This window comes from Panthera uncia, chromosome A2, assembly GCF_023721935.1.
Source record: "Panthera uncia isolate 11264 chromosome A2, Puncia_PCG_1.0, whole genome shotgun sequence".
In the NCBI taxonomy this organism is placed as follows: domain Eukaryota; kingdom Metazoa; phylum Chordata; class Mammalia; order Carnivora; family Felidae; genus Panthera; species Panthera uncia.
In genome coordinates this window covers 66,958,972-66,972,249 of record NC_064816.1, presented here as the reverse complement: position 1 = coordinate 66,972,249, position 13,278 = coordinate 66,958,972, and the positions used below count along the sequence as shown (strand labels likewise).

Below are 13,278 nucleotides of genomic sequence, written 5' to 3'. Positions count from 1 at the left end.
GTCCTATTTTGTCTTTGAATTCGAGTTCTACCACATGTAGAGAGGAGCACAGGGCCTCACTGCACTGATCCTATTTGAAAGTTCCCAGGGCCCTGGCTGCTTGTAACTTAGGGCCTTTACCTAATAGTGCTGTTCCGTTGTCCTGCTTCCCTTTAGGTCTCTGCTGCTGACAATTTGCCATAGAGGCCTGGCCTGCCTCTCCTATTCCCAGTGACACCTGCCATACCTCCTAAATGTTTCATGCAATTTATTTTTCTTCCTGGCCAGTTACAACTTGACATACGTTTGTTTCTTTATTCTAATTATCCATCACTCCTCCCTCACTGGATTGAACTCTACACTTCAAGCTAGAGGGTAAGCTACTATGTCTGTTTTGTTCACTGCTATTATCCCCAAGGACCACAAGAATACTCAACTGAAAGAAGGTGTAGACACATATTGGTGGAATAAATGAAATCCGTGTCCATCATTCAGGCAGACTCCATGCGAGGAGAGATGAGCTTTGCACGGGGGACTCCAGGTCGAGCCCAGTCGCTCGGGTATTTGCTTCCTGTGACAACCCAAAAGCCCAGGTTCTGGGATCTTCCCTCATCAGGGGTAGCTGAGTAGGCCTGGGGCATGTCTAGTCCTGTCCCAAACAACAGATCAGAGAATTTCTTGCAACTGGCAGTCACATCCTCCGTGAGAGTTGTTGTACTAGAGTCGTCTTCACCTTGTTACTTTTTCAGAAATTTGTGCGCTCTCATGGTCTTTCCTCGGGGAAACAGCCTGGCCAGCCAGCCCTTACCCTATTACCAATTCCTGGAAGCAACCAGCCATCATCTAGAACCAGGTAGAGGACACACAGGAGAGATACCAGGCTAGGAGGAAAGCATCGCAAAGTTTCACCTTTTTTGTTTTTAATTTTTCTTAATGTTTATTTATTTTTGAGAGAGAACGCGAATGGGGGAGAGGGGCAGAGAGAGAGGGAGACACAGAACCTGATACAGTCTCCAGGCTTAAGCTGTGTCCCCTGCCTGTGCTTGGATCCCGGTGCCTACGAGTGCGTGCCAAAGAGGGCGTGCCAGGAGCGTGCTCGCGCGTGCGCGCGCGCGAGCACGCGGGCGCGCTTGCTTCCAGGCCGGGGGCGGAGCGCAGCGAGGGCTGAGCTGTAAGTGCTCCGCGTACTGGCTCTGCGACCTCAAGCCGCACGGAGACCCCACCTCCCCCCACCCTGGGCCTGCTGGGAACTAACGCCCTCCCTGCCCTCTTGACCGTCTCACGGGGGGACGTGCTGCTGACTGGCGCCTGCGACCCGGTAGCGGGACACACCCAGAGAGGACTCGGAGCCATGAGCCGCCAGCCCCGGAGGGTGGCGGCCCTGCTGCTCGGGCTGCTCCTGGAGGTAGGGGCTGAGGTGGGGGCCGCGCTACACGGGGGCACCTCTTGGATAGGCTCGTGGAGCGCAACCACTGCCAGGGGCTGAGCGCGGTGCGATGCCCAGATGCCCCAGAAGACCATCTGTGAGAACCCTAAAGGTCCAGGGGCTGAGAACCACAGCCTCCCTCCAGTACCTTCATAAGTCCCAGGGCTGAGTATGTAGGGATCCTGGTAACAAGGTCCCATCAGGGTTTCCGCCTGCCCCTCTCTGTCTTCCCCTTCCATTCCCACCCGACCCCGCCTGCCCTTCCCCACCTCCCCTCCCTCGTGCTCAGGGGTTCTTGTTGCTCTCCTTTCTCTGGTGGTCTGGAGGACTCAGGAGTGACCTTTATGCATTGTAGCCATCCCACCCTGCCCTTTCCCTCCAGGAGGAGGGCCCCAGATCCAGTGGGGGGTTAGGCTCCAGTGGTGATGGGGGGGGCGGTGGTCCAGGAGCTGCGCAGGCGCAGAGTCAGGCCGGCTGTGTGCAGTGGGTTGGAGGGTGGAGGTGAGAACACGCAGACCTGCGGTTGTGGGGAAACGTCAAGGCAGGGCCAGGGACGTCGCAGCCAAGAGCAGGAGGAAACATTCCTGCCTGTGAAAATGAAGCACAGGGACCTCAGATTCCAGAGAAACATTCCAGGGAGAGTCAGGGTGGTGGGCCTGAGTTGCTGGAGGCCAGCCAGGGACTGTGTTGAAGGGGTTGAGAGTGGAAGCAGCAGGTGAACACAGGCCTCCTGCCTCCCCCCTCCACACCCGCTGCCCTGCCCCGCCCAGCCCCGCCCCGCCCCTGGTGGTGGAGTTGCACCCTCTGATGGGGAGGGGGAGATTCCACCCCACTTTTGGCTAAAGGGGGTCCTCTATCATGGGAGTCAATGGGACTCTGGGGTAGGAGTCTGGATTAGGGGAAGTGCAACTCCCTGTTGAGCTCTTCATTTCTGAAGGCCATTTGCATTCAATCAATGAACTCTGAGCAAATGGGCCAGGAATAAGTGGCGCTTCTGTGTTTTAGAGGGCGGTCCAGACTCTTTCCTACTTGGAGATGTGTGCTGAAGAGAACTGGGTGTTGTGGATGGAGTTCAAAGTCATCTTTTTGGGAAATGTTGGGTGGGAACGTCTTCTTCGCACTCTCTCGAGGAAGGTGGATGGAAAAGCTCCTTGTTCCAGGCAGACTTGTGGGTTTTGTTCTTCATATCTGTGGGGCGTGGTGCTTCATGTTTCCGAAGAGCACCTCCTGTCTTGTATTCGTTCCGCGTTTCAAGAGTTTCAGACCTTAGGAATCACATCTCCTCTGGGACTCACCAGGCAGCAAGAGGGAGAAGTGACTCAGAGCCCACCAGGTCCCTAGAAGCCAGTGCATGTGTACTTGAGCAGGCCGTGCTCCTCTCTCAGCCTCCTTTGGAAATGAGGTCTTGAGCAAACGCTCTTTCATTGCATGGGTTCCACCTCTGTCAGGTTGTTGGGGTTTGTGTTTGTGTGTCTGTGTAAGTGTCTGCGGTGCCATGTCCTGTATGGAGTCCTGACCGCGTTAGGGACCCAGTTCTTTCCAAAGACACTGTTTTCTTGCATTGGAATTTCTCATTTCAACAGAGTTTTCCAATCCTGTCTCAAAGGCTGAAAACATCCTGAAGGCAGCACCGTGACCTTACCGAAAGCAAAAGTCTAAGAACTGAGGCTTTCCCAAACTTACATATCAATCTGACTGGTACTTTATGTTTTCAGTAAGATGGTGTGGTGTAGGCCACTTTCAGCAGCTGAGGCTCCTAAGCATCTATTTTGTCCCTGGGGGGTGACAGAGGACACCTGACAGAGGTAGAACCCATGCAATGAAAGAGCGTTTGCTCAAGACCTCATTTCCAAAGGAGGCTGAGAGAGGAGCACTGCCTGCTCAAGTACACATGCACTGGCTTCTAGGGACCCGGTGGGCTCTGAGTCACTTCTCCCTCTTGCTGCCTGGTGAGTCTGTTGTCTGTGTCAGGAATTAAGGAGATTATTATTATCTTTAATATATTATTTTCATTATTACCATTATTATTATATTTTGCACAACCCATCGCATGGAATTTGATACATGAGCTAGATATCTGAGACATTTTCTTCTTAAATTAGTTGCCCTGAATTTCATCTAAAATTGGTTGTTGTCAGAGTACCTTTGATGCTTTTCAAGTCTTGAACCGCCTCCATAAACGTGCTGTCCCGGTTGCCATATATGTGAGGAGGCAGAGTCTCTTGACCTGAAGCACATCAAAGTATCCAGGGAGATCTTTGGTGGCCTCTCACAGTCCACTGCACCCTGGCCTGGTTCGTGGCCTTTGTTTCTTTGTTCTGCTTGCACTGGTTTCATGGTACTTGTGGAGCAGTGGATCCTGCACCCCCTGGGATAAGGTGGTTCTTCCATTGTGGCCCTCCCTGCAGCACTCTGTTCTGGCACTCTGTTGCTAGCCGACACCACCCAGAATCAGGCAGGGAGGTTTTCTTTTTGCCAGCGGGAAGTCCTGAATAGGGAGGGGGAGCCGGACACTGTCTGGGGAAGGACGGGATACCTCCCCTGCCTCACCATCCCCAGCAGTTCCCTTAGGTGCTGGCCACGAGAGGACTGCCTATGCGTTTTTGTTTTCGTTGGTCTTATCCCACCTTGGTAGAGCACTTAGCCTGTTCCAGGCACTGTTCTGAGCACTTTAGAGATCTTGGCTGTTGACACAGAGTACCTCGGCAAGGACTCTCGTCCCCATTAGTATTTCCAATGGAAGATGTGAAAGAATGTGTGCCTGGGGTCACTGCTGTGAAACGGGAGGACTCGAGGCATGAAGCCAGGCAGCCGGGCTCCATGTGAGCGTGCTGCGCCGCTGGCTTTCCCACTGCTGCCTGTCGAGAGGCAGGGAAAGCATTTGCACGTAGCATGCATGTCCTGAGAGCAGAGGTGGGCTTGGAGACGTGCGTGTCCCCTGAAGCAGGGAATCCAGCAAAATAGGCTCTAGGGACTGAGTCATGCTTTCTGTGGGGAACCCTATGATTTCACATCCAGCCTGAGAGACTTTGGAGAGTGACATGTGGGGCTCTTAGTGAGTGTGGCGGCACAGTGGGGGGCATGGGTCAGCGGGACCTTCCTAGGACCACCCTCCCCCCCCCCCCAGTGCTGTGCTCCCCCTGAAACCCAGGCAGGGCTGGAAGGAGGAACAGGCTGTTGATGGCACCATCCCTTCCGCAGGGAGGCTTCTTGGGAGCTGGTGACTGAAGTGACCTTTGCTTTGGGGTGAACTCAGAGCTCCCCCTCTGAATTGCACAAGAAGCGGCCGAGGGCCCTCATTTCATGCGGTCCGCATTCCCCGTCGCCCCGTGCACCAGTCACCAACGTCTCAGGTGCCCAGGCCGTGAACGTGGTCCCCCAGTAGGGGAACCCCAAAGCCGTTTCTGCGTCCTCAAATGCTAACGTTCTCTGCTTGTGTCCTGCGCCCTGGCTCGTCCGAGACCCTGAGCACAGTGCCTGCAGGAAGGGTGAAGGGTGCGAAGCTGTCTCCTGGTAGGTAGGGTAGGTAGCTGTGGTGAGGTCGTTCCCGGTGGCCTGCACTCAGCTGCAGGGCACCTTGGAACCCAAAGCCACGACGTTTCCAATGGGACAAAGTGTGCTGCAAGTGGAACCTGGGGAGTCATCAGGCCCTAAGGGTATGCAGGCATGACCTTTATCCGTGGGGCTTTTGATCAGAGCGCCCTCTTTGCTAGATATTATCAGGGCAGCCTCTTTGGAAGACAGAGGGCAGGTTGTGGACAGTTGTATAGCATCCTTCTTATAGTATGTGTTGTAAGGGCTCTGGCCTTGCGGAAATGGGCGTGGATGGATGGAGTGGACTCCTGAATGGAAACTTCCTGGGGCGCCTGGGTGGCTCAGTGGGTTCAGCTTCCGACTTGGGCTCAGGTCATGATCTCGTGGTTCCTGATTTCCAGCCCTGCGCTGGGCTCTGCGACAACAGCTCAGAACCTGGAGTCTGCTTTCAGATTCTGTGTGTGTCTCTCTCCCTCTCTGCCCCTTCTCCACTGGCTTTCTCTCTCTCTCTCTCTCTCTCTCTCTCTCTCTCTCTCAAAAATTAATAAACATTTAAGAAAATTAAAAAGAAAAATTAATATAACTTTCCCCAGGGTAGGTGCTAGGCATTCTGTCACATCCATTCTGTCACATCCATTCATTCACTGGATGAGTAATGAACTCTACTGGGTTATATTATTATTATTATTATTATTTTAGGCTTTTTTATTTGTTTTGAGAGAGAGAGAGAGCATGTGTGTGCCTGTGAGCAGGGTTAGTGCAGGAGAGAGGGAGATAGAGAATCCCAAGCAAGCTCTGCCCTGTTAGCTGTTTTTTTAATGTTCATTTTTGGGAGAGAGAGTGAGAGACAGGAAGAGAGAGAAAGCCAGTGGGGGAGGGCCAGAGATGGAGAGATAGACACACAGCATCTGAAGCAGGCCCCAGGCTCTGAGCTGTTAGCACAGAGCCTGACAGGGGGCTTGAACCCACAAACCATGAGGTCATGACCTGAGCTGAAGTCAGAGGCTGGCTTAACCAACAGAGCTATCCAGGCGCCCCAACTACTGGGTTACTTTCCTGAAGGGAGTGGCATCAGTATCTTTCTGATTCTGCCCTGGATCCCAAACTGGAAACCTTTAAGTGAGGCTCCCATGTGTTTGAAAGTTGTTCCCACAAAAGGACAACCCTTCTTAGGCTTGAAACTTCCAGAGAGTGTTGGAAAGTGAATGTTGTTTTTTGAAACTAAGGAAAATAAGAGGATTACTAAGTAGTTTCCTAAAGTTCTGTGTATTTTGATGTCTGGGAGTCTAGAAATTAGAACCAAGTCATGTTTAAGTGTGTTTTTGTTTTTTTGCCAAATACTTCTTGTGCCCTGGGATGCCAACAATTGTGGCAGCCCTTGGATGCCAATTCTCTGAAATAAACCTTTTCAGCCCTCCCACTCTGTAGAGTGGCAATCTGGGCAACATGGGATTTCAATGAAAAAGAGGACTGTAGGGAGTTTGTTATCACTGGAAGCTCCATAGGTGGCTGGGAGCTGGTGGATGGCAGTTGAACCCAGTGGTAAGGCCTTGTTCTGAAGCAGGGAAAACCTGTCTCCAGGTATGTGAGGAGGGCCAGGGGCCTTGGGACCAGACTTGGGGCTCTAACTGGCCCTTGCTTTCTTTTGGCTTGTGCACAGCTATAAGGCCAGCTGGGGGGAAGTGACTCTAGAAGTCTATTGATTGGGCTAGTGGTCACTTGATTATCTAGCCATGGGATGACAAGTAATGTTTCTAGAATTCACATTAATCATCTGTTGATGAGGCCTCTCAAATGCCACCCTTCAGGAAGCCTATCTTGATCACCCTATGTAAAATTCCAACCCATTCTCCTCCCAGACCCCTTGCTCAGACCAATTCCCTCCTTCCTGTGTATCTGTTACTTTCAAAATCTGATGCAATTAACTTTAGAGGGGCAAAGGTTTTCTCCATTTTGTTGACTGAAATATCTCTAGCTCCTAGAATAGTACCTGCCATAGAGTAGGACTCAGTAAATATTTGAATGAGTTAATAGATCCTTGAGTAACGACCTTGGGTGAAGGAACTGAATAGGTGTAAGGTAGGAGAGCGGAAGGTCATTGATTAGCTGTGGACTCTGAAGCATGGAGTGCTGTACTAACCTTTACTTCCTTAGCTGTAACCTATTTGGACACCGGCAGTAATGGAAACAATGCACCCACTTTTTGGGCAACTTAATTGTTAAAGTTTTCTGTTATATTGAGGAGAAATGTCTACATTATTTTTAACCTGGCTCTAGTTCTGCATTCTTGGGCTTTTCAGAAGAAATAGAATCACAATGTCAGCCCCTCAGCATTTGAACACAGCTATTATAGTCCCCAGTGTGTTCTTCTCAAGGTTCATTTCCTTCTGTCATTTCTCCCAGGATGTGCTTTTGAGTCCTCTCATGGTCCTCACAGCTGCCCTTTGAAAAGTCTGTCAAACTGTGAAAATAGTTGGTCCTAGGAAAAGTCCACTCAAAGTGAATCCAGTGTTTTTTTTAAAAAAAAAATAATGTTTATTTTTGAGAGAGAGACAGAGATGGAGCATGAGCAGGGGAGGAGCAGAGAGAAGAGAGAGACAGGAATCCAAAGAAGGCTGCAGGCTCCGAGCTGTCAGCACAGAGCCTGATGCAGGGCGCGAACTCAACGGACCGTGAGATCATGACCTGAACCGAAGTCCGATACTTAACTGACTGATACAGCCAGGTGCCCCCAAAGTAAATCCACTTAAGGACCAGAATTTTGTAGTTAATAGTGGGGGAAAAACAAAGTCCAAATTTTAAAAATAAGTTAGGGGTGCTTGGGTGACTCAGTCAGTTGAGCATCTGACTCTTGATTTTGGCTCAGGTCAGCATCCCAGGGTCCTGAGATCGAGCCCTGCCTCAGGCTCCACATAGAGCCTGCTTAAGATTCTCTCTGTCTTTCCCTCTTCCCCTCTCCCTTGCTTGTGCAATCTCTTTCTCTCTAAAATAAAAAAAAAAATTTAAATAAGTGAATTTTATCTAAGTATTCATTTTTAGAATTTTAGAATTTTTTAGAATTTTAGAATTTTAGGGGTGGGGGAAGAGATTAGTTTTTGTGACAAAAATATGTGATGAATAATATTCAAGTCTTCACTTGACATTGAAAGTCAGAGGAATGATCATAGTAAATTTTTTTCTTTTTTTTCTTTTCCAAAATTATTTGCTCTAGTAACCAACCCTCCACCCACAACGTCCACTTCTAGCTTCTCTTGTTGTGTTTTATTCCTACCATTCTCCTTTGAGCATCTGTTGGGTCATTATTGTGGCTAAACTGCCAGATTCTTTGTCCCTTTCATAGGCTTCATTAGGTACTGCATCTTTGTGAGACCTGCGAGATCATTTTGCTGTCCATTTGTGTGGTATCTGTGTTGTACTTTCCTATGATCCTGTCATCAAAGATTGATTCCAGAGCTGCTTTAGTTAAGTGGGCTGGGTTGTTGGTGCACTGCTAAGCAAGAATGAGTTCAGTGGTAAGTATGTTTTGCCATGAAGCCTTTGGCTTGCCTCCTATGTCTTCCCATTATGTCTTATTTGAACATTCAGGACACTCTGTTCTATAGGCGTGATCTGACTGGCTCTATCAGAACCCTCCTGTGGACCTTGTCATATGCAGATAAGATAAGCCAAGAGATTCACATTGAGTTTTCAGTGACATTGAAATCTTTTTGACAAGGGCTCCTGATAACCCACAAGTCCTCACAACAGTTGTGGAGATGTATACTATAATTTATATTTTTTAAGACTGAAATTGAGGTCTATATATTTATTGTAATTCAACTCACATTAACATTCTTTATCTCATCTTGTTAAACTTGTCAACATCTGTTTGGGTGGTGTCTCAGACCATTCGGCCTGCTCTAACAAAATTGAACACAGAAATTTCTTTCTTATGGCTCTGAGGGCCGGGAAGTCTAAGACCAAGGCCTCAGCATGGCTGAGTCCTATGAGGGCCATCTTCCTGATTCATAGCCAAACACCTTCTGGCTGTGTCCTCCCTTGGTAGAAGGAGCAAGGGGTCTCTGTGGCGTCTCTTTTACAAGAGCACTAATCCCATTCATGAGGACCTCATGATCTAATCAACTTCCAGAGGCCCCACCCGCTAATACCATCACATCAGGCATTAGGATTCCAATCTATGGATTTTGAGGGGACATGAACATATGGATGTTAGCAGATGATGACATGACCATGTGTTATAGAATCTCCACTTTGTGTGCCTTGGCTGGGAGTCTTTGAGGAAATTACTGAAGCTCTCATTGACTCAGTTGATTCACTTGTAAAAGGAGAAGTGCCTTAGTGTTGTGGGAGGCCATGGGAAAGTCCCCCACTTGAACCTTAACTCTTTGTGTAGGCTGGATCAACAGATTGTGAACTTGTCTCTAGGCAGGCCCTCTGGGGTGTTTATTTCTTGACAGATGCACAGTGGCTCTGAGGGGATGAAGACTTGGCAGTCTTTAGTCAGCGACTAACCTGGATGCTGCAGGTCCCTGAAAGTACCACATGATCTCTGCTTGTTTCCCTCCTCTCTTCCTTTGCCATTTGAACTCCCACCATACTTGTAGATGCTCAGGTGACTGATGTCTGGGAAGAGGATGCTGACTGTTCCCTCAGGTATGAGTTAAGTGCCAGACCTGGGCAAACCACATTGAGGACCTCCTAGCTCAGGTATTTTAATTGCCTCTTTGTGGTGTGTGAACCTCTTAGACCTTAACCTAGAGGACCTTGGTGCAGAAAAGCTTAGCAGATGGAGGGGGGAATGGAAACAGGAGTTGGATATAGATGTTAGCCTCAGGGGAGAGAATGTGGTTTGAGTTGGGAAATGAGGAGGTGGGTAGGAGGGAAGGTGCAGATATATTTTAGGTTTAGTGGAAATAGGTTGGGGCAACTGTGGCGAGATACCTTTTTTTTTTCCCTTTGTATTGTTTTGGTTTTTATTAAAGTAAGCCATGGGGGTGAGTTGGAAAGGGTCTGAACTTGAAGCAATGGCAAAGGTCTAAGAGAGCTGTTGTGGGAAGGACCACTTGGAAGCTGTATACCTGTGCATCGCAGAGCATCCATGGTTGAGATTTAGAACGAATGTTTCTTTCTTTTAACTCTTCGAAGTTTATTCATTTTTTGAGAGAGATAGAAAGAGAGGGAATAAGTGGGGGAGGAGCAGAGAGGGGGGGCATAAGATCCAAAGCAGGCCCTAGCTGATAGCACAGACAAAACAATCTGACTCTTGATCTTAGCTCAGCTCTTGATCTCAGGGTGGTGAGTTTTAGCCCCATGTTGGGTTTCATGGTGGGTGTGGAGCCTATTTAAAAACAAAACAAAACAAAACAAACTACATTTAGGTATCACCACATACCTGTCAGAATGGCTCAAATTAACAGCATAGGTAACAACAGATATTGGTGAGGATGCAGAGAAAGGGAAACCCACTTACCCTGTTGGTGGGAATGCAAACTGGTACAGCCACTCTGAAAACCAGTATGGCGGTTCCTCGAAAAGTTAAAAATAGAATTACCCTATGATGTACCAATTGCACTACTAGGTATTTATCCAAAGGACACAAAATACTGATTTGAAGGGATATATGCACCCCAATGTTAATAGCAGCATTATGAATAATAGCTAAATTACGGAAAGAGCCCACAAGTCCATCGACTCATGAATGGGTAAAGAAGATACGGATGTATATCTATGTACACACACACAAACACATACACATACACACAGACAGATACAATGGAATATTACTCAGCCATCAAGAAAAGTGAAATCTTGCCATTTGCAATGAAGTGGATGGAATTAGAATGTATTATGCTAAGCAAAATAAGTCAGAGAAAGACAAATCCCATATGATTTCACTCATGTGGAATTTAAGAAACAAAACAGATGAACACATGGAAAAAAGGGGGCAAACCATGGAACAGCCTCCTTACTTATAGAGAACAAAGTGAGGGCTGCTGGAGGGGAGTTGAATGGGAGCATGGGTTAGATGGGTGATGGGCATTAAGGAGGGCACTTGTTTTGATGAGCATTAGGTGTTATATGTAAGTGATGAATCACTAAAGTGTACTCTTGCAACTAAGATTACACTATATGTTAACCAACTGGAATTTAAATAAAAACTTGAAAATAAAAATAAATAGACAAATAGATAAGATGCTGGTGATGATGTGATAACTAGCAGTTACTAGTTTGCTTAGTATGTGTCAAAAACTGGTTCTTAAAACTGATACTTGTAAGTTTTATCTTTATTCTCTTTTCTTTATCTCTCTTTTCTTTATTCCCTTTTGTTTCCAGCTTTACTAAGGTACACTTGCCAAATAAGTTTTATGTGTTTAAGGTGTATGATGTGATATTTCGATATATGTATGCATTATGACAACATTACTACCGTCAAGCTAATTAATGTATCCGTCACCTCACATAATTATCCTTTGTGTATGTGTGGTGAGAACTCTTCAGATCAACTCTCTCAGCAAATTTCATGTCTACGATACAGTTTCATTAACTGTAGTCACCATGCTGTACTGTGGCCGTCCAGACCTTATTCATTCTGCCCTGAATATTTGTACCCTTTGAATAATATTTCCTCATGTTCCTCTTCTCCCAATCTTGATGACTACTGTTCTATTCTCTGCTTTCATGAGTTTGATTTTTTAAGATTCCATATATAAATGGAATACTGTCATATTTTTTCACGTGTCTGGCTTATTTCAATTAGTATAATGTCCTCCAGGTTCATTCATGTTGTGAAAATGGCTGAATCCCTTTCTTTTTAAAGCAGGGATAGTGTTATATTTTTTCCATATAACTTTGTAAATATACATTCATGCGTTGACACTTTGGTTGTTTCCTTAGCTATTGTGAGTAATGCTGCAATGAACATGAGGGTTCAGACATCTTTCCAAAACAGTGATTTTATTACTTTTGGATATATACCCAGAAGCGAGATCACTGGATCACATAGCAGTTCTCTTTTTTAAGGTTTTGAGGAAGCTCCCTAGCATTTTCCCTAATGGGTGTACCAATTTATATTCCCACCAAGAGTGTACAGCCGTTCTCTTTTTTTTTTAAGTTTTTTTTTTTTTTTTTGAGAGAGAGAGAGAGACAGAGAGAGAGAGACAGAGAGACAGAGCATGAGCTGGGAAGGGTCAGAGAGAGAGAGACACAGAATCCGAAGCAAGCTCCAGGCTCCGAGCTGTCAGCACAGAGCCCAACATGGGGCTCGAACCCACAGGACTGTGAGATCATGACCTGAGCCGAAGTCAGATGCCTAACCGACTGAGCCATGCAGGCACCCCGCAGCTCCCTTTACTTCATATACTTGCCAACAGTTGTTATCTATTGTGTTTTTTGATACTAGCCATCCTAACAGGTTTAAGATGACATCTCATTGTGGTTTTGATTTGCCTTTCCCTGAAGATTAGTGATGTTGAGCCTTTTTTCATTTACCTGTTGGCCATTAGTATGTCTTCTTTGGAAAAATATCTATTCAGGTACTTTGCCTATGTTTCAATTGGGTTACTTGCTTCTTTGCTATTGAATTGTATGATTTCCTTGTATATTTTACCTATTAACCTCTTATCAGATAATATGGTTTGCAACTATTTTCTGCCATCCCATAGGTTGCCTTTTCAGGTTATTGTTTCCTTTGCTGCACAGAAGTTTTGTTTTTGTTTTTGTTTTTGTTTTTTAGTTAGACATAGTCCCCCTTGTTTACTTTTGCTTTTGTTGCCTGTGCTCTTCTCTTGGTGTCATATTAAAAAAAGTCTTTGCCAAGACCAGTAAAAAGGAGCTTTCCCCTTATGTTTTCTTCTAGGAATTTTGCAGTTTCAGGTCTTCCATTTAAGTCTAACCTTGGAATTATTTTTATTTGCTTGAATTTCTTGAGGCTTGTGTCGTGAACTAACATGAATCTATCTTGCAAAATGTTCCATGTGCACTTGAGAGAATGTCTATTCTGCTGCTTGTGGGAACTTCTATCTATGCCTGTTAGGTCCATTTGGTCTATAGTGTTGTTCACTTCTGCTGTTTCTTTATGGATACCCTCTGTGTGATCTATATATTATGGAGTGGAGTCGCCTAGTATTATTGTATGCCATATATTTTTCTCCTTCAGATCTGTCAATGTTTTCTTTATACATTTACATGTTTTGATGTTGAGTGCTAGTATATTTATAACTGTTATACATTGAATTGACCCTTTTATCATTATTTGATGACCTTCTTTCTCTTTTGAGAAAGTATAGTATAGAAAGTATAGTATAGTGTAGAAAGAAAGTACAATTTGTTTGATATAAGCA

General features: G+C 46.4%; 1 protein-coding gene across 1 annotated transcript in view; it reads left to right on the top strand.

The window, feature by feature from the left end:
• Positions 1 to 1,128: 1,128 nt before the first annotated feature.
• The window catches only part of VOPP1 (VOPP1 WW domain binding protein), a 111,206-nt gene continuing 99,056 nt past the window's right edge, over positions 1,129 to 13,278 (top strand). The window contains exon 1 of the mRNA XM_049641283.1: positions 1,129 to 1,384. Coding sequence (XP_049497240.1) covers positions 1,331 to 1,384 — 54 coding nt within the window. The 5' untranslated portion in view covers positions 1,129 to 1,330. The remainder of the gene's footprint in view (positions 1,385 to 13,278) is intronic.